Source organism: Mastigoproctus giganteus, chromosome 3, assembly GCF_048544385.1.
Source record: "Mastigoproctus giganteus isolate SK-2022 chromosome 3, ASM4854438v1, whole genome shotgun sequence".
Taxonomy (NCBI): Eukaryota; Metazoa; Arthropoda; class Arachnida; order Uropygi; family Thelyphonidae; genus Mastigoproctus; species Mastigoproctus giganteus.
In genome coordinates, this window is record NC_143577.1 from 218,878,977 (window position 1) to 218,900,628 (window position 21,652).

The following is a 21,652-nucleotide window of genomic DNA, read 5'->3' on the forward strand; positions in this document are numbered from 1 at the left end:
TATCTAAAAATTGTCTCCCCTTTGGAATCAGTTTTTAAAGATTTGGCAAAAAGGAATTCATCAATTACTGCTTTTTTTACTTGTACTGTAATACCGTACAAATGACATTAAAATATTTATACTTCCAAATGTTGACTCATCTAATTGCATATCAAAAATAACCTCTTTCAGCTCTGAATTTACTGTTGTTTGGATATCATTTGCCATCTCAGCAATCCTCCGTTGCACTGTATTATTACTAAGTGGAATACTCCTTAAAACTGGATTAGCATCCTTTTTCATAACTGACTCTATTGCTATTTTTATAGAGGGTAGAATTATTTCTTCACCAAGAGTATGTTGCTTTCCTTTCTTTGCAATTAGGAGAGCAGTATCATACAATGCATTAGCATAGGCATTTGATGCAAGAAAGCAAGCTTATGCAGCATCAGCCAAAAAAAAAAAAAAAAAAAACCCCACTTCCACTTCACCCCTCTGTTCGTTCCAAATACCTGTCCAGCTGAGCCTTAAACTTATTTAGGCTATCAACCTCCACCACAAGGGATGGAAGTCTGTTCCACCAACCAACCACCCGCTGGCTAAGGCAAATTTCCTCACGTCTATCCTACATCTGTCTTTCCTCAATTTGAATTTATGCCCTCTCAGGTGATTTTTCTGAGCTATAGGAAGAATCCCATCAGCATTGAGCATGCTTAAACCATTCAAGGCTTTATACACCTCTATCAGATCACCTCGCTGGTGCCTAGTCTCCAGACACTGTAACTTGCAAAACTTAAGCCTTTCTTCGTAAGCGCACCCCTTTGTTCCATTCACTAATCTTGTTGCCCTTCTCTGTACTCGTTCCAGCAGCTCCTCATCCTTCTTGAAATGAGGCCTCCAGACCTGTATACAGTACTCTAGGTGTGGCCTGACCATTGCCTTATACAATGGAATAATCACCTCCTTATCCCTGCTGGAAAAATTCCTGTATATCATTGACAATACTCCATGAGCTACTCTTGCAGCCCGTCTGCACTGCTCAGAGAACTTCATATCTGCCTGCACAACCACCCCCAAGTCCCTTTCATTCTCTACCACTGTCAGTGTAGTACCACAGAGTTGATACGTTGCTCTGGGGTTGCTGTTTCCCATATGTAGTACTTTACATTTGTCAATGTTAAACTTCATTTGCCACCTCTCAGCCCATCTGCTCAACCTTTCCAGATCCTGTTGCAGCAGCATAGTGTCAGTAGTGTCCTTGACAACCCTGCCAACCTTTGTATCATCTGCAAACTTGGACATTAAGCTTGATATACCATCATCAATATCATTTATAAATACAGAAAACAATAATGGACCCAACACTGAGCCCTGAGGGACTCCACTAATAACATTAGTCCACGATGAGCAGTGTCCATTGATTACCACTCTCTGTCTACTCCCCCTCAACCACCCCTTTATCCATAGCAGCAATTTGCCTCCAATGTCACACTGCTCCAATTTGTGTAGCAGTCTTCCATGTGCAACAGTATCAAAAGCCTTTCTAAGATCCAAGTATGTAATATCAAAGTTATTCCCTGCATCCAGTTCTTTTGTGACTGCATCATAGTATCCAATCAAGTTGGTCAGGCAAGACTTCCCCTTAACAAAACCATGCTGTGTCTGAGCTATAACTGGTCTTGTCTAAATGATCCTGCAGTGCTTCTTTAACCAGTGCCTCCATTAATTTTCCTGGAACAGAAGTTAAGCTCACAGGTCTATAATTACTTGTGTCAGCCTTTGATCCTCCTTTGTGAATTGGGGTTACATTAGCACATTTCCAGTCTATGGGTACCTCCCCTGAGTCCAAGGAAGCTCTCATAATTATGGCTAAGGGTTTGCTTACTTCCTTTGCTGCCTCCTTTAATATAATGCTTGTAGTCCACTGCTGGTACTGCAGATGATTTTATAAAGGGCTTAAGCATTGTACAATTTAAAAATTTTTCCTTCATTGTTTTGAAATATTTAAGGTCTTTTTTGCTTTTATCATTATGCTGTTTTTTTAAATGTTCTTTCATTTTTGAAGGTTTCATAGCATCATTACTAAACATTTTCTCACATAAAAGACACATTGGTTTTGTTTCATTACTGGGAGGAAGGCACAAACTTGAAATTTAAATATTCTACCGAATATTGACGACACTTCTTTTTTGTGTCAGACATGATCATTAGGAGTTTTCTGTAAGAAATTATTTCAACACAACTTGAACTCTTACTAAAATAATTTTAATAAGAAACTATTAAAACAAAATGAATAATCCACTCCCAATCACTGCAGAACGAAAATATCTACTGACACTAGAAATAGCACTGAAGTTTGACAACAGCAATGGCGATAAAACGAAAACTGAGCACGACCACTAGAACGAAAATCTGCTTGGACCCTAACTAAAACAATTTATTTATGTTTTCAAGGGCACACAGTGATTGTCACCTCACGTCGTGTCACTCGGAGAAGGGAGAGCCTCCCCCGGTGCCATTTGACCATAAACACACTGTTCAGTGTAAACTGCGAAGTCGGTCGTAGGAGACACATTACTACTACTACATTGCATTATATACGTGTTGTTCTCTTTGGGGAAAGCTGAAGCGAAATGAATTGCCACACTTTATCCTCTTCTTCAGATTTTGAAGAAGATTTAGAAAATGATTTTCTTATAGCCGAGAACAGAAGTGGATTAAGGATGAAATAGGACCCTGGCCATATTTAATTTTGGGGCCCCTTTAATATACCTTTAATTTTTTTATCACTACTTCAGAAAATATTTACACTGAAAATGAGACCCCTCTTTGGGTGAAGCCATGGCTGGTTTGGCCGTAGCGTTAATGTGGCCCTGGTCGAGAAAACAAAAGGGAGCAAGCAATGGATACACAACATAAACTGGAAGAGAACAGAAAAAGGTGAATTCCATTATTTACTGCAGGACTTAGAAGATGAAAATCGTTTTAGATGTACTTATGGATGAATAAAGTATTTGATTTCCAACATAATCTAATTAAGGATGACATACAAGGGCAAAATACGCAATTTCGAAATTCAGTCAGCGGTAAGGAAAAATTAGTTGTATGTTTAAGGAAAGTTGAAATACCGTAAGTTTAATTTTGAATAAGGATTTATTCAGTCAATACAAAACAATTTTTTTAAAATTAAATTTAATGACAAAAGCAACTTCACAACGCTAAAAATTGAACTTGTTAGAAATTGTTATGAGTTGTACAAACTGAAATGATTGACTTGTTCCTCCTCTAAATTTGAGCGTCTATGTGACTGAACATGTTTTTATTATCATTTCCTCTATTCTTTTTCTGTCAGCGTGACAGAAAACTCATGCCATACGAAATTTTCTTCTCGAACAGAAAACTGCAAACTTGTGAGGACGTGAATCAGCTCTCTCTCTCTCTCTCTCTCTCTCTCTCTCTCTCTCTCTCTCTCTCTCTCTCTCTCTCTCTCTCTCTCCCCCCCCATACATCAAATGTATGGGGAGGAGAGAGAAACCAGTAATGTGGCATCTGACAATAAATAACATTCCTCTCAAAATCAGTCAGCTTGGCTCTACTTGCCATGAAAACAACAAACTTGTGTGGCTTGTATGTCTTCCTTATATCACTTGATTATATGGGAAGGTTGTCTGGTAGACTCTGAAAATAGGAGTCTCCATATATTTTTTTGGAGGGTAGTCTATGTGCCTTAATTTCAACTACAGGATTTAAATTCATAATAATTTCTTCATATTTGACATGTAATTCCTAATAATTTCTTCAGATTTGACATGACATTGTCTAGAATCTTTGAAATGTGCCTTCTTATGGCAGAAGTTTAAACTATGTTTACTAATAAATAGTAGCAATAGCTTAATTTTCAGTACTTACCTTATTATAATCTGCAGTTGGGCTTAGAGTGAATACAATGGAAATAGACTAAAAATTGGATTTAATGTGGATGAGCTTAAATTTTTGAACGGAGTTAAAATATGCTCAAGGAAATAGAAGTGCACATCTTCATCCTTGGTTGTCATGAATTAAAGTTGAGAGATTGGAACTATGAGAGTATAATCATTAAATCCAATTTTTATTCTATTTCCATTGTATTCACTCTATGCCCAACTGCAGATTATATTAAGGTAAGTACTGAAAATTAAGCTATTGCTACTATTTATTAAGTCAATTAAATCGATACCCTAAGGAATCCTACAATTTATCCAACTGTGTTACTAATACTTCTAAACACAATAGATGGCAGAATGTTATTGTGGAGTTTTGAGTGTATGAGCTTGTGCAGCATTAGCCAAAAAAAAAAAAAAAAAAATTCACACAACCATTCCCTCTAAATGTTTGTCCAGTTCCTCCTTAAATTTATTTAACCTATCAACTTCCACAATGACAGATGGAAGTTTTGTTCCAGCAATTAACCACCCACTGGCTAAAGGTAAATTTCCGCACATCTATTCTACCTGTCTTTCCTTAATTTGAATTTATGCCCCCCTTAGGTTCATAATCTGAACAAGTGGAAGAATCCCTTCAGAATTCAGCATGCTCAACCCATTCAAGGACTTGTACACCTCAATCAGATCACCACGCAGGTGCCTAGTCTCCAGCCACTGCAATTTGCAGAACTTGAGATTCTCTTGGTAAGAGGATCCCTTCATTCCCCTCACCAATCTTGTTGCCCTTCTCTGTACACGCTCAAGCAAATCTAGATCCTTCCTAAAATCAGGCCTCCATACCTGTACATAGTACTCAAGGCGTGGCCTGACAATTGCCTTATACAGAGGGACAATCATCTCCTTTTCCCTGCTAGCAAAATTCCTACACATCATTGACAAAACCCTATGACCTGATCTGGCAGCCTGTCTGCATTGCTCAGAAAACTTCATATCTGACTGCACAATTACTCCCAGGTCTTTTTCATTTTCTACCACCTTAAGTGTAGTACCACACAGTTGGCACATTTCTCTGGGATTACTTCTACCCATATGCAGTACTTTGCATTTGTCAAGGTTAAACTTCAGTTGCCACTTCTTAGCCCATCTGCCCAAATTATCTAGATCCTCTTGCAGTAGCACACTGCCATTACTGTCAACAACCCTGCCAACCTTTGTATCATCTGTAAACTTCGACACTAAGCCTGATATACCTTCATCAATATCATTGATAAATATAAAAAACAACAGTGGACCCAACACTGAACCCTGTGGGACTCCACTAATAACATTAGTCCACGAAGAGCAGCACCCATTGATTACCACCCTCTGTCTTCTCCCACTCAACCATCCTTTTATTATCCATTGTAGCAACTTACCCTTAATACCATTCTGCTCCAATTTGTACAGTAGTCTTCCATGCACAACAGTATCAAAAGCTTTCCTGAAATCCAAGTATATGATATCAAAATTGTTTTTTGCATCCAGTTTCTTTGTAACCACATCATAATATCCTATCAAATTTGTCAGACAAGACTTTCCCTTAACAAACCCATGCTGTGTCTGAATTAATGCTGCAGTCTTGTCTAGATGATCCTGCAATGCATCTTTAACCATTGACTCCATTATTTTACCCAGAACAGAAGTTAAACTAACTGGTCTGTAATTACTCGTGTCACCCTTTGATCCCCCTTTGTGAACTGGAGATACATTTGCACATCTCCAGTCGGTGGGGACCTCCCCTGAGTCCAAGGATGCTCTCATAATTATGCCCAAGGGTTTGCTTACTTCCTTTGTCGCCTCCTTTAATATAACTGGATAGATCCCATCCACTCCAGGTGCCTTTCTTATGCTTAACTTCAACAAATTCTCCTCCACTTTGCTCTCAGTTATTACAAAATCATTAAGCACCCTGCTACAATTTGATAACTTTCTGGCATTTTCAAACCTTAACTCCTCATGTGTGAATGTAGATGCAAAATGCTCATTCAGTTTGTTTGCTATCTGAGCAGGATCATCAACAGTCGAACCATCGATATCAAGTGGACCAATCAGATTCATCCCCTTCCTTTTAGAGTTTATATAAGTAAAGAAATCCTTGCTGTTTTTTTTTAGCATCCTTTGCCAAAGATTTCTTGTAATCTGCCTTCGCCTGCCTAACCTCCTTTGTGACTTGATTACAGACTAGCTTATATCCACCATAGGCTTCTGTGTTGCCTGATAGTTTATATGCATCCCATGCATTTTTCTTCTCTGTCACGAGTCTCATTAGTTCATTTGATAACCATTTAGGTCGAAACCTTGAACAATATTTCTTAATAGGCATGAAACTTTTAGTAGCTTCCACGATTAATTCCTTGAATGCTTCCCACTTAGAATTTGTTGTTGGTAACATCATCAGTTGATCCCACTGTACAGAATTTAAAAACAGTCTGAGACCACTGTACTCACCTTTACATAAGCAAACACCCTTTCCTTTCCTTTTCCCCTGATGGTAATTATATCTTTAAGCAAATCCCACATCGATACACTGTGATCACAGCCACCTAGTGGTTCCTTTATCTACAAATTCTTAATACACGAATGATCACTGCTGATTACCAGATCAAGAGCATTACCCTCTCTGGTTGCCTCTCAAACATGCTGCTGCTGCAGAAAACAATCATCCAATAAATCCACAAAAGTCTTACTAGTGTGCGAGCGAATAACCCACAAGTTCCAGTCAATATCTGGGAAGTTAAAATCCTCCATTATAAGACATTCTGATTTACTAGCCCACTCTATTTCTCTGGACAATTGTTCATTGTACCCATTTGAGTCATTAGGCCTATAACACACTCCCGCTATTAATTTTGCTTTCGTAGTGCTTATGTCACACCAAACGGACTCAACAGTGCACTGTTCAGCTGTATCAACTGTATGTGTATGTGTGTGCGTGCACACACACACACACACACACACACACACACACACACACACACACACACACACACACACACACACACACACAATTTGTTGATATTGCAGTGAAACAACCTTCAAAATATATATACAAGGCAGTTATAATTTAAGTGTTACTTCAACTGGTTGTAGGTGGTTAACTATTAATGGTAGAATAGAAAGATGAAATTTGAAATGGACTATTCAGTGCATGTGGAAATGGAAAATGCAAAAATAAATTAGTTTCAAAAACTGCTACAAAGGGGTAATTGCTACTGTTGGTGACTGATATGGCGCTTTTTGGATGAACATTACCCTACCAGTTGCCTACTGCTAGTTATGAAGATGAGATATATATTCAGTATGGTGACCATTTGTGTTCTCTGTATAGTATAAGTGCAGTATGGTATGGTCAACTCTTGCCCAAATCATATTACAGGGGATGTTAGTGACATGCCCTGTGCTTTCTTTCAAATTATCCTGAGATTGGATATATTCTTGATAAATGCTGTCCTTCAGATATCTCCATAAGCCAACATCTCCTGAACTGATGTGGTTATCATTAAATATGTTATGAAGCAGCTGAGTTACCAATGTGTGGAGGACGTCTATCCTGCATACAAACAGTTTTTCCCCCAAAATATCCTCTCTCTCTCTTGACCAGCGGGAATTGCACAGTGATGGGGATACTATCCACATGCATTGGATAGTATCCATCCAAAATTTCATTTTTCTACCATTAACTGTGTTCCACCTACAGCTAGTCAAAGTGACACACAAATCATAATCATCTTGTATATATGCATATTTTGATTATACCTTCATATTTGTATATTTTTTATTTCTGTCTATTCGTTTACCTAATTTTCTTTACATTATTATTTCTGTCTTTATTACCTCAAAGTTAGTTGGGTCCTGGCACCTTCCTGTTACTAAAAGGAATTATAGCAAAGCTTCTAATTATATGAGTTGCTGTAATGGGTCAGATGATTCAGCAGGGCTTCTTTATTAGTAACTTATTACAGTATTTTCTGTTGAATTTAAAAGAAGTACACTGAAAAGGACTGAAGTAAAAAAAATAAAAAATAAAACACTACCTCTCATCATATGTGCACATCTTATTAAGAATCATTGAGTATTAGTATATTAGTATTAGTAGTGGCAAATGACAAGAAAGCAAGCTTATATAGCATCAGCCAAAAAAAAAAAAAAAAAAGTTACATACTTTACTCATCCATACCCTCCAAGAATTTTTCTAATTCTTCCTTGAATTTATTCAAACTACCTGCTTCCACAACAACAGATGAAAGCCTGTTCCAGCAGTCAACCATTGACTGAAGGCAAACTTCTACACATCTGTCCTGCAACCATCCTTCCTCAACTTGAATTTGTGCCCCCTCATGTGTAGTCACAGTAGGAGGCAGAATGGCATTCACATTCAGCTTACTCAATCCATTGAAGGCCTTAAATGCCTCAAATCAGATCTCCCCACAGGTGCCTAGTCTCCAGACTGCAGTTTGCAGAACTGAAGCCTTTCTTGATAAGCACACCCTTTTGTTCCCTTCACCAATCTGCTTGTCCATCTCGGCAGATTTACATCCTTCTTAAAGTGAAGCCTCCAGACCTGTATACAGCACTCAGGATGTGGCCTAACCATGCATTGTACAAAGGCTTAATCATCTCCTTATCCCTACTGCCAAAGTTTCTGTATATCATTGACAAAACTCCATGAACTCTCCTGGCAGCCTGTCTGCACTGCTCAGAGAACTTCATATTGGACTGCACAATTACCCCCAGGTCTTTTTCATTTATGATTGAGGGGTGACATGAGAATCGAAATGTGGGGTGGTGGAAAAACATGATTGTGAGACAGCAGCACAAAGTAACTGAGCTAATCTGTTTGGTTTAACCCATTCTCAGTACTATGACTGTGTACAAAGAACAACTGTGAATAAATTTGTAAGCAAATATGTATGATGTGAAGGGCTTAGCTCTGATTGGACATTGAGAAATAAACATTTGTTAGATTCCACACATTGGAAATATCTACAGATAAGTATGGATTTAGATTATTTGAGCATTCAGATTTATGTTTCTTAATGACCAGAGTATGTAATTTATATATAGTTTAGAAGTTTAATCAAAATTCTAGCATTACCAACATTTTGTTTAAAACATAAATTAGCCTACACTTAGTATTAGTTCCATCATTGTAACATTGTTGTGGGAACTAATTATGATGATAAGACTGTCATTTTCATTTAATTCACCAGAGTGATTATCTAGTGATGGGGGCGAGTTTATATGTAATTAGCTACACAGCCTTTCTAACAGTTTATCTAGTATATTATGTTATTGCGGTATTGATATTTTAAGTAACTTTACTAGGATTTTTGAAGAAAGAACCTATTTTATAGTAAGTTGAAAAAAAAACAACTTTCATATCAGTGAAAGATTTATTTTACCTCTTTACATACTGTGGTATAGGATGATTATGAAAGCACTGAAAGACTAATGATATTCCATAGATACAAATGTATTTTATGGAGCATTATGATGCAGGAAGAATGGCCTTCATATTAAAGATTAATTCAGTACTAAGTATCAGCAGACTGACCACGGAAAAAATGAGACATTTAAATGGAAACAGAATGTCACCTGTTAATAAAATAAACATGTCCATTCTTAGCAAACTTGAGTCTTTATAGTGTAGCACAGGGGTGGGGAACTGTTTTACATTGGAAGGCCAAATTTTATTTAACCAAGATACTATTAGGCTGCATGCTGAGAATTAAATATTTACAAAAAAAATTATATTTTTATAGGCATATTTACAATTTTAATTACAGTCTGTTATTGTATGAAGAATTTAAACAAAAAAATTAGCAAAGACATTTATTTGTTTAGAAAAAATGATAACAAAACTAAAAATGACGAATTTAGACAACAAACCATTTAATGACTTTTTTTTTTTTTGCGACTGCTTAATGCCAGGTAGTACTCTGATATTTGGTTCCATCATCTGAGCATAGTTTTAATTGGTCCTGCAAGTGAATATCCGTCATCTGGGATCTCAAGTTTGTTTTTATTTGTATCATATATGAAAATGTTGATTTATAACAGTAGGTTGTGCCAAAACAAGATAGCATTTGACGAGCATGTTGATATAGATTTATGTATTCAACAGCATTTTTCCATATTTAAAGAGGATCCTTCTTCGTGTCAAATAGAGACTTTAGAATATTATCTTCTGAGAGCTCAATTAATTCCATCTGTAAGTTGTCAGGTGCTTTGGAGACATCAATCAGGCATGGTTAAAAAGCTGGTTACAGTGTGAGATCATGTTTCTCAAAATCAGCAAACTTTTCATTGTATTCTTCAATCAGGGAGTCTAGAACACTGTATATTCTTTCATGTTACATTTCCTGAATGATTTGTTTGTATCCTGTTCATTAATTAGTTTTGCCAGTTCAAGAAAGTGTTCAGCTGAAAGTTCCGATCGGGTAGGCAAGGTTTTGAAAAAAAGTCAGGTTTTTCCAAAATGCCTGTATTTTAAGCCACATATTAAATATAGATTTTTTTTTTTTTTTTAATGAAAACCCCAAACACAGTACTATAGGTATCAAAACCTATAGTACTTAGTACTGTGCATGGGTTGAAGGAGAAGTATGGGGGGGGGGGATGCCGGAAACTTTGCTCTAGAGACTAAACACCACTTCAAGCCTTCAATAAGCAAAGTGGTGGTATTTCACCGGTTGATGAAAGTCATCTACCACCTTGCAAAAAAATATATATTCAGATCATTTTGCTTTGACATTATATCGCACAAAAATGCAATATCTCTGCAGAATTCCACTTTTGACAATTCACTGTTGATTCAGTTCCACAAAAAAGCTTGAGATTTGTTAAGTTTGACAAGTATTTGTCCTTGGGACAACCACCATGCTTTAGAATGATATGGCAGATCCACGCTGAATGTTTCATCATTAAGCTGAAGCATATTGCAAAATTGGTGATGTTGTGATGTTTTTGCTCGAATGTAGTTTACTATACCTATAACTTTATTTAATGTGTCACTTAAAACGGTAGATTTGGCACACAGATTCTGCTGATGAAGAATACAGTGAAAGGAAATCAACATATCTGGATCTGTCAATTCTTTCTGTAGTAACACAACAAGTCCTTCATGTTTTCTTCTCATGAAAGGTGTTCTATCTGTGCATACACTTACTAAATTACATAAATTCAGTTTCACTTCATGGCATTTTTTTTTGAAGATGGTGAAGATGTTAATTCCATGTGTCCTGGCAGTAAGAGTGCCCAAAGCCAGTAACCCCTCCTGACAGTGAAAATCCGCAATTATAACACGAATAAAAAATAACACCTGCACTGAGTCAGTAATGTCAGTGGATTCATCCAAGGCGATCGAATAATAAATGGCTTTGCTTTGGCCTATTGCATGAAGTTGTTCTGTTATCTTACAAGATAATTCATGTTGCCAATCAGTTATGGTCTTCTTAACCTTAGCTGAATCTAAACATCCCACAACTTGAACAATGCATTCTTTTTATGATTTCCAAATCGCTAAATGGCTTACCTCTTCTTCCAAGTATATATGCTACTTTGTGTCACTTCAGTGATGTCATCCCATGTCCTGATGTAGTTTTGAATACTTGTTGCTGCCACTACTTTCCATCTTTCATTTTCTTAAGTGCAGACTTTCGAGGTTCTCCTTCTATTTTAGCATATTTGTTTTCCTTATGAGTCACATAATGCTGATATGCATTGTATTTCTTCACTTTTGCCAATATAGCATTGCAGAGCAAACACATCATTTTATTGTTCACTGCAGCAATGCAATACTGCAATTCCCATTCTTCATTGAATACTCTTTTCTTATTTTTTGATATAATCGGGTAACCAGTAAAAATTAAAAAAGAAATACACAGATTGATTGAAGATTCAGTTTTAAAGGAAACAAGCACTGGAAGCCGATGGCACTGGGGAGAATGACTGGAATGTCAACTGATACTGACAGCAGTCAGCAAGATGAGCCATCTTGCTGACTTGCCACTAATAAGAAAGGTAATGTTGCCAAATGAAGTTTAGTTTCAAGTGGAAGTGTTGCCCTATCATCTATATGAGAAACAATAATATTCTGTAAAGATTAGTGAATTAGAATAAATGCTTTATTTTGTATTTACTTTTATCTTTAATTCTTTATTATTTTCCTTAACTAGAAAAGGCAATGCATACATTTTCTTTAACATGTTACAGTTCTTTCTTAAGAGGCTCTCTGGCCTGTGACGCGAATCACTGGGTGGTTGCCAGTTTGCCAATATATGAGAGCTTGAAGGACAGGGTGGATGCCCTCGAAGGATTAAAAGTGAGGGGCCCATCAAGCTCTCAGCTGCCCACACCAATGCCAGAGCTTGCACTTGGTCATCACGCAACACAGCGGCAGCCCCCAAGGCAGAATGCCCTGGTCCCAAAGGAACTAGTAGTTGTTGGTGACTCTATTGTCAGGGAAATGGGAAACATGTTTTGTAAAAAGGATAGGTGGAACAGGACCAGGGTATGTCTGCCAGGGGCAAAGGTTGATGACGTTGTAGAGCGGATATCATCTTTTAAGGGCACAAAAGGTGATATAGTTGTACACATTGGCACTAATGATATTAAGAGTAGGAGACCGACGGAATTACTTAACAAGCACAGGTCACTGTTCAAAAAAAGCCGTGAATTAGGGTTGAATTAGAAAGTGTCTGCAATTCTGCCCAGACACGATAGGAGGGAGTATATGATGAGAGGCCTGTTGATCAATTCGGCGCTGGAAAGATTGTGCAAGGTTCAAGGGGTAGAATTTTTTTCAGCCTGGTCTGTACTTGTTAACAGGAGAGACTGCTTCTACAGAGATGGGATACACTTAAATAGAAAGGGTGCAAGAATGTTTGCTGATGCTATCGAGGCAGTGTTAGGTGGGTCGGAAAACTGCTAGATTGGGGAGGATACAAGGACTAATAGATTAACAGTAGCCACTGGCAGAGGTGAAAGTGATTCTTGCACTGCTTTTATTGGAATGAGCAGCAGCCTGGAAAATAAGATGCAGGATATTTCAGAGACTGCTGGGAATCATTGGGGTACAAGTAAACACATGGGTTGTGTTAGGGTAGCTAAGAAAAAGAACAGGTGCATGTATACTTACATGTAGACCAATGCTAGGAGTTTAGTAAATACATTTGATGAATTTGATGAATTTCTACAGAAAGGATAGACAGGATAGGAAGGGAAGAGGGGTTATGCTATTAGTTAAGAAATACATATAATCCAAGGAAGTGAAGCCAGTTGACATCGCTGGAGAGTGCAATGTCGAGTCAGTTTGGTGTGACATAAGCATTGGGAGATCAAAATTGAGAGTAGGAGTGTACTATAGGCCTAATGACTCTGATGAGTATAATAAGAAACTGTACAGGGAAATAGAGTGGGCCAGTAAATCAGAGAGTCGTATAATAGGGGATTTTAATTTCCCAGATATTGACTGGAATTTGGGGGGCTGGTCACTCACACACTAGCAAGGCTTTTGTAGATTTATTGGATGATTGTTTTCTACATCAGCATGTTCGGGAAGCAACTAGAGGGAGTAATACTCTTGATTTGATTATCAGTAGTGATTCTTCATGCATTAAGAATCTGCAGATAAATGAACCACTAGGTGGCAGTGTCCACAGTGTGCTGAAGTGGGATTTACTCAAAGAGGTAACTACCATTAGGGGGTAAAGGGAAGGGTTATTGCTTTCGTAAAGGCGACTACGATGGACTGAGACAGTATTTAAATTCTATACGGTGGGACTACCTGATGATGTTACCAACAGCAAATTCAAAATGGGAAGCATTCAAAGAACTTATCTTGGAAGCTACTAGGCTTTACATATTAACTAAGAAATATTGTTCAAGGTTTAGGCTTAAATGGATGTCAGATGAACTAATGAGATATATGGCAGAGAAGAAAAATGCATGGGATACATACAAATTAACATGTGGCACAGAAGCCTATGATAGATACAAGTTGATCTGTAACCAAGTTACAAAGGAGGTTAGGCAGGCGAAGGCAGATTACGAGAAATCTTTGGCAAGGGATGCAAAGAAAAACAGCAAAGAGTTCTTTATTTATGTAAACTCTAGAAGGAAGGGGATGAATCAGATTGGTCCATTTGATATCGATGGGTCAACTGTTGATGATCCTGCTCAGGTAGCTAACAAACTAAATGAATATTTTGCATTGACATTCACACATGAGAAGTTATTCAGTGAGGGGAATGCCAAAGGTGTATTCAACTCTGGCAGTAAGCTAGAGAATCTTGTAATAACTGAGAGTAAAGTGGAGGAGAAATTGTTGAAGATAAACACAAGAAAGGCACCTGGGGTGGATGGGATCTATCCAGTTATATTAAAGGAGGCAGCAAAGGAAGTAAGCAAACCCTTAGCCATAATTATGAGAGCTTCCTTGGACTCAGGGGAGGTACCCATGGACTGGAGATGTGCAAATGTGACCCCAATTCACAAAGGAGGATCAAAGGCTGACACAAGTAATTATAGACCTGTGAGTTTAACTTCTGTTCCCGGAAAATTAATGGAAGCACTGATTAAAGAAGCACTGCAGGATCATCTAGACAAGACTTCAGTTATAGCTCGGACACAGCATGGTTTTGTTAAGGGGAAGTCTTGCCTGACCAATGTGATTGGATACTATGATGCAGTCACAAAAGAACTGGATGCAGGGAATAACTTTGATATTATATATTTGGGAAGGCTTTTGATACTGTTGCACATGGACTGCTGCACAAATTGGAGCAGTGTGGCATTGGAGGCAAATTGCTGCTATGGATAAAGGGGTGGTTGAGGGGGAGAAGACAGAGAGTGGTAATCAGTGGACACTGCTCATCGTGGACTAATGTTATTAGTGGAGTCCCTCAGGGTTCAGTATTGGGTCCCTTATTGTTTTCTGTATTTATAAATGATATCGATGATGGTATATCAAGCTTAATGTCCAAGTTTGCAGACGATACGAAGTTTGGCAGGGTTGTCAAGGACACTACTGACACTATGATGCTGCAACAGGATCTGGAAAGGTTGAGCAGATGGGCTGAGAGGTGGCAAATGAAGTTTAACATTGACAAATGTAAAGTACTACATATGGGAAACAGCAACCCCAGAGCAACGTATCAACTCTGTGGTACTACACTGACAGTGGTAGAGAATGAAAGGGACCTGGGAGTGGTTGTGCAGGGAAATATGAAGTTCTCTGAGCAATACAGATGGGCTGCAAGAGTAGTTCATGGTGTATTGTCAGTGATATATAGGAATTTTTCTAGCAGGGATAAGGAGGTGATTATTCCCTTGTATAAGACAATGGTCAGGCCACGCCTCATTTCAAGAAGGATGTAGAGCTGCTGGTACGAGTACAGAGAAGGGCAACAAGATTAGTGAATGGAACAAAGGGGTGCTCTTACGAAGAAAGGCTGAAGTTTTGCAAATTACAGTGTCTGGAGACTACGCACCAGCGAGGTGATCTGATAGAGGTGTATAAAGCCTTGAATGGTTTGAGCATGCTCAATGCTGACGGGATTCTTCCTCTTGCTCAGAATAATCACCTGAGAGGGCATAAATTTAAATTGAGGAAAGACAGATGTAGGATAGATGTGCGGAAATTTGCCTTTAGCCAGCAGATGGTTGGTTGGTGGAACAGACTTCCATCCCTTGTCGTGGAAGTTGATAGCCTAAATAAATTTAAGGCTCAGCTGGACAGGTATTTCGAACGAACAGAGGGGTGAAGTGGAAGTGGTTATTTTTTATTTATTTATTTATTTATTTTTATTTTTTTTTGGCTGATTCTGCATAAGCTTGCTTTCTTGCATCAAATGCCTCTACTAATGCTAATTGAGTTATCACTGACAGGGCTCTGCTAACTACACAGTTATCGTATGATAACTGTGTAGTTAGCAGAGTGTAGTTAACAAAACAAAGTGAAGAAGTAAAATTATAAATAATTTTACTTCTTCACTTTGTTTTGTCCTGTATCAATCTATCCAATATTTTTATGCCTTTTGTTTCTTTTGCTATTGTACAGCATAAATGTACGCTAATTTGCATAAGGGGAATAACAGTATATAAAATTTATCGTAAAAATATTTGGAATTATGTCATGAAATAAAAGGCAGATTTTGCATTTGAGAGAAATAGACAAAAGGCTGTAACTGGTACCTCAAGAGGCTGCAGCTTCCCCACCCCTGGTATAGAATGAATTTTACTTTTTGTCAAAATTTTTTTTCTTAAAGAAGCAATTTTTGCAGTACAATAAAATTAAATAATTACTCTGAGAAGCAATAATAATAGTAGTAGTAATGAAAATTAATGCAAGAAAGCAAGCGTATACAACATCAAAAAAAAAAAAAAAAAAAAAACCACTTCACTCATCTGTATCCTCCAAGAATTTGTCTAGTTCTTCCTTGAATTTATTCAACCCATCCACTTCCACAACAACAGATGGAAGCCTGTTCCAACAATCAATCACCCCTCCTCAACTTGAATTTATACTCCTTCATGTGTAACCTTGGCAAGAGTAAAAATACCATTTAATATTTAGCTTACCCAATCCATTCAAGGCCTTAAACACTTCCATCAGATCTCCCCACTTCAAACCAGACTATCGTGGTGAACTACTTGCTGGCATTGTGAACAACAGAACTTCAAGTTCTAGTATTTCTAAAAATGTTAACAAAGAAAGATGTTGCATAGAATATTAGATTAGCTTGGGAAAAAAGTAAATGCTAAAAAGCAATTGAAAGCTGCCAGAAAAAATGTATTGGAAATGATGAGATCAAATAATCTTGAAACAGCAGCTTTTCAGAACAAGATGCAAAGGCTGCTTGTAATGTACTTGGTGGCTGGCCGTCTTGGAGCAAATGATTTGACACTTCAATTGTAGGGAAGATATCATCTTTTAAGGGCACAAAAGGTGATATTGTTGTACGTGTTGGTGCTAATAACATTAAGAGGAGATCTGCAGACTTACTTAACACGTACAGGTCAATGTTGAAAAAAAGTCGCGAGTTAGAGTTAAATTTGAAATTATCAGTAATTTTGTCCAGACACGATAGGAGGAATTATATGATCAGAGCCTTTGTCAATCAGTACAGCCCTGGAGAGATTCTGCAAAGCTCATGGGGTGTAGAATTTATTCTCAGCGTGGTCTGTGCCTATTAATAGGAGAGACTGTTTTTACAGGGTTTGGATTTACTTAAATAGAAATGGTGCAGGAATATTTTCTTATGCTATTGAGGAAGTGTTACGTGGGTTGGAAAACTGCTAGCCCTGGGGGGATTCGCAGACTAAAAGATTAACAGTAACCGCAGGCAGAGGTGAAAGTGATTCTTGCACTGCTTCTATTGGAATGAGCAGCAGCCTGGAAAGCAAGTTACTTGGGATTTCAAGAACTGCTGGGAGTCATAATGCAACAAATAAATACATAGGCTCTGTTAGGGTAATTAAGAGTAAGAACAGTTGCATATACACCAATGCTAGGAGTCAAGTAAATAAATTTGATGTTTTTGAAGTGCCGGTCAAGACATTAAAGGCGGATATTGTTGGAATATCAGAGACATGGTGTTACACAGATAAAAGGAATGCAGAATTGGAATTTGGGAAGTACAATGTATACAGAAAGAATAGGAAGGGAGGAGGGATTATGCTGTTAGTTGAGAAACACAAAATCTGAGCCAGTGCATCCAGTTGAGGTAGGCGGACAGTGCAATGTTGAGTCAGTTTGGTGTGACATAAGCACTGGGAAAACAAATTTGAGAGTAGGAGTGTGTTGTACACCTAATGACTCTGTTGAGTACAATGAACAACTGTACGCAGAAATATAGAGTGGGCCAGTAAATCTGTTTTCCCCCCCCCCCTTCTTCTTGGTAGTTGTTGGCGCATCGGCATCTGTGGCCATAATGCACCTCCCAAGATTTTTGCAGTACTTTGATCCAAGCCTGAGGCGGGATTCAAACCCGCGGCCTTTGGGTTGCCAGGCAGGCACTTTACCCACCCGGCTAGCCCAGCCAGCAGTAAATCAGGTTGTCTTATAATGGGTGATTTTACTTTCCCAAATATTGACTGGAACTTGTGGATTGGGCACTTGCACACTAGCAAAACCTTTTTGGATATATTGGATGATTGTTTTCTACAGCAGGATGTTCCAGAGGCAACCAGAGGAAGTAATACTCTTGATCAGATTATCAGATCAAGATTCTTAATATTAATAAAGATATTAATATTAAGAATCTGCAGATAAAGGAATTACTTGATGGCAGTGATTACAGTGTACTGATGTGAGGATTTAACTAGTATACGGTAAGATGTAACTACTATATGGGTAAAGGGAAGGGGTTTTGCTTTCATAAAGGTGACTACAGTGGTCTCAGACAGTTTTTAAATTCTATACAATGTGATGTTACCAACAGCAAATTCTAAATGGGAAGCATTCAAGAAATTAATCGTGGAAGCTGTTAGGCTTTTCATACCAACTAAGAAGTACTATTCAAGGTTTAGGCCTAAATGAATGTCAGATGAACTATTGTGATTTGTGCCAGAGAAGAAAAATGCATGGGATCCATATAAATTATCAGATGACACAGAAGACTATGGTAGATATAAGCAGTCTGTAATCAAATCAAAAAGGAGGTTAGACAGGTGAAGGCGGATTACGAGAAATCTTTGGCAAAGGATGCAAGGAAAAACATCAAAGACTAGACTTCTTTACTTATGTAAACCGTAGATGGAAGGGGATGAATCAGATTGGTCCACTTGTAATTGATGGTTCGATTGTTGATGCTCCTTTTCAGATTGCTGATAATCTGAATGAGTATTTTGCATCTACATTCACACATGAGGAGTTATTCAGGGAGGGGATTGCCAGAAGTTTATCAAACTCTGGCATGGAGCTAAATGACTTTGTAAGAACTGAGAGAAAGTAGAGGAGAAATTGTTGAAGTTAAACATAAGAAAGGCACCTGGGGTGGATGGGATCTATCTAGTTATATTAAAGGAAATAAGCAAACCATTAACCATAATTATGAGAGCATCTTTAGACTTGGGAAGTCCCCACGGACTGGAGATGTGCACATATTCACAAAGGGTGCTTAAAGGTAGACATGAGTAATTACAGACCTGTTATTTCATTTCTGCTCTGGGGAAAGTAATGCAGGATCATCTTGACAAGACTGCAGTTATAGTTCAGAAAAAGCATGGGTTTGTTAAGAGGAAGTTTTGTCTAACTATTATGATTTGGTTACAAAGGAACTGGATGCAAAAAATAATTTTGATATCATATACTTAGATTTCAGGAAAGCTTTTGATACTGTAGCACCTGGAAGACTACTGTACAAATTGGAGAATTGGAGCAGTATGAAATTAGGGGCAAGTTGTTGCTGTAGATAAAGGGATGATTGAGTGGGAGAAGACAGAGAGTGTTAATCAATGGACACTGCTCTTTGTGGACTGATGCTATTAGTGGTGTCCCCCTGGGGTCCATGTTGGGCCCATTGTTGTTTTCTGTGTTTATCAGTGATATTGATGAAGTACTGCATATGAGTAGCAGTAACCCCAATGTGATATACCAACTGTGCAGTACAACACTCAGGGTAGTAGAGAGTGAAAAAGACATTTGATGAGGGTAATTGTGCAGTCAGGTGTGAAGTTTTCTGAGCTGCACAGACAGGCTGCTAGAGCAGCTCATTGTTTCTTGTCAATGATATACAGGAATTTTGCTAGCCGGGATAAGGAGGTAATTATTCCTTTGTATAAGGCAATGGTCAGGCCACACTTTAAGTACTCATACAGGTCTGGAGGCCTCATTTTAGGTGGGATGTAGAGTTGCTTGAGCGAGCACAGAGAAGGGGAACAAAAGGGTGGTCTTACGAAGAAAGGCTTAAGTTCTGCAAATTGCAGTCTCTGGAGACTAGGCACCTCTGAGGTTATTTGATTGAGGTGTGTAAGACCTTGAATGGTTTGTGCAGGCTCAGTTCTGATGGGTCAGATCACGCACCTGAGGGGGTATAAATTCAAATTGCAAAAAGACAGTTGTACAATAGATGTGCAGAAATTTGCCTTTATCCAGCTGGTAATTGATTGCTGGAACAAACTTCCATTTGTTATAGAAATTGATAGCTTAGATAAATTCTAGGAAGAAGTGTAGAAACTTCTGGAGTGAATGGATGGGTGAAATGGGATGTTTTGTTTTTTTTGGCTGATGCTTGCTTTCTGGTATAAAGCTTGCTTTCTTGCATCACATGCCTCTGATAATACTAATTGAGGGGGGGGGGGATGTGGAATCTCTAGTTGTGCATTACCTGAGTGAGGAAGAAATTGCAGCCTCTGTGAACAGTGGAAAGAAATTGACAAGCAAAAGTCCAGTGATATAGGGAGTGACTCAGGAGATAATATGGATGATTTGTGTAACATCTTTATTCATTGCATCTGAGAACTATTAAGAATTGTGTACTGAAAAAAATGCTTCATCATTTCTGCCAAACTAAGTTACATAACTATCTCAGAACGACTGCGTAAAATGTAAGTCCATAACAGCATTGTGTATTAGTAGAATGTAAAGGGAATCATAACCTTTAATACTTTGTTCTTTTAGTCTGTTTACTCATTAAACATTAATAAATAAAGTATTTATTTACTATGTTTTTTATTATTATTACTTACTTTTATTACTTATATTACTTATTTTTTTGCTATTAGTTTACTATTTTACTGCTGTGTTATTTACAATTTATTTATTTATTATTAACAAGTAATAATATTCAGTATTTTAAAATACGTACTAAAATATATTATCAATTATGTATTTACATAGCTATATCTTTTTTATGTTTACTCTTCCAGTCTGCTTACTGTTGAACGTTATTGTAGTGACCTTGTATATTATTGAGTATAGTTCATATTTCAGTAATGACAACAATAAAAGAAGAATGTTTTTGCAGTGAAGTGGGGAGATCTTAAAAACTTGTCTTAGAGATTATATTCTGTTTTATTGAAAAGTTTTAACTTTGTCGTACTTATATTTTGCACTTTAAGAATCAGTTATTTGTTTAATAGATGTGCTGATTTGTAAAATGAACTTAATTATTAACTCTGTTACTGGAATCCATGTATTTTTCTCTGTGGACAGCGAATACAGTAAGTAATTTTTAAAATTTTTTACATTTTTAAAAATAATTCTATGTTTTGATATTGTTATCTTTCATTATATTCCAGGTGTTTGAACTACAAAAAGAACGTGAGGTCAGTGCTACATCAGAATTGGATGAAATGTTAACAGAAACTAGAAGAGACAAAGAAAAAGTTGAAGAAAAATTGGTACGATTACAAGAACAACTTGCACTGAGCCAAAGAGAAACATCCCGTCAGAAAGACCAAATAAACCAAATGCAAGAAGAAAATATGGTAAAAGTTTTATCGGTTTTGTTTTTATTCATGTAGATAATACATCTTTCCTCTTGCAAAGAATGTATTTAATTTACAGATATAATATTAATATCTTATTAGTCTTGCTTATGTAATTATTGCACCTAACTTTTTTCTTGAAGAAAATAAGTTTGATGTAATTCTGATAACTATATTTTATACTAATTCTTGCACTTCTGCAGGATAAGATCTAAGTTTATTAGAGGTCAGTAAAAATACAATAGTCAGAATTATATGCATTGTGTGGAAGTGATTTT

At 37.4% G+C, this 21,652-nt stretch overlaps 1 protein-coding gene across 2 annotated transcripts in view; it reads left to right on the plus strand.

Moving 5' to 3' along the window:
* Positions 1–21,652, plus strand: part of LOC150088728 (cytospin-A-like) — a 382,988-nt gene that overhangs the window by 235,776 nt on the left and 125,560 nt on the right. For both annotated transcript variants that reach the window (XM_090370880.1, XM_090370881.1), the window contains exon 7: positions 21,186–21,374. In XM_090370880.1, the coding sequence (XP_090227006.1) occupies positions 21,186–21,374 (189 nt within the window). The remainder of the gene's footprint in view (positions 1–21,185; positions 21,375–21,652) is intronic.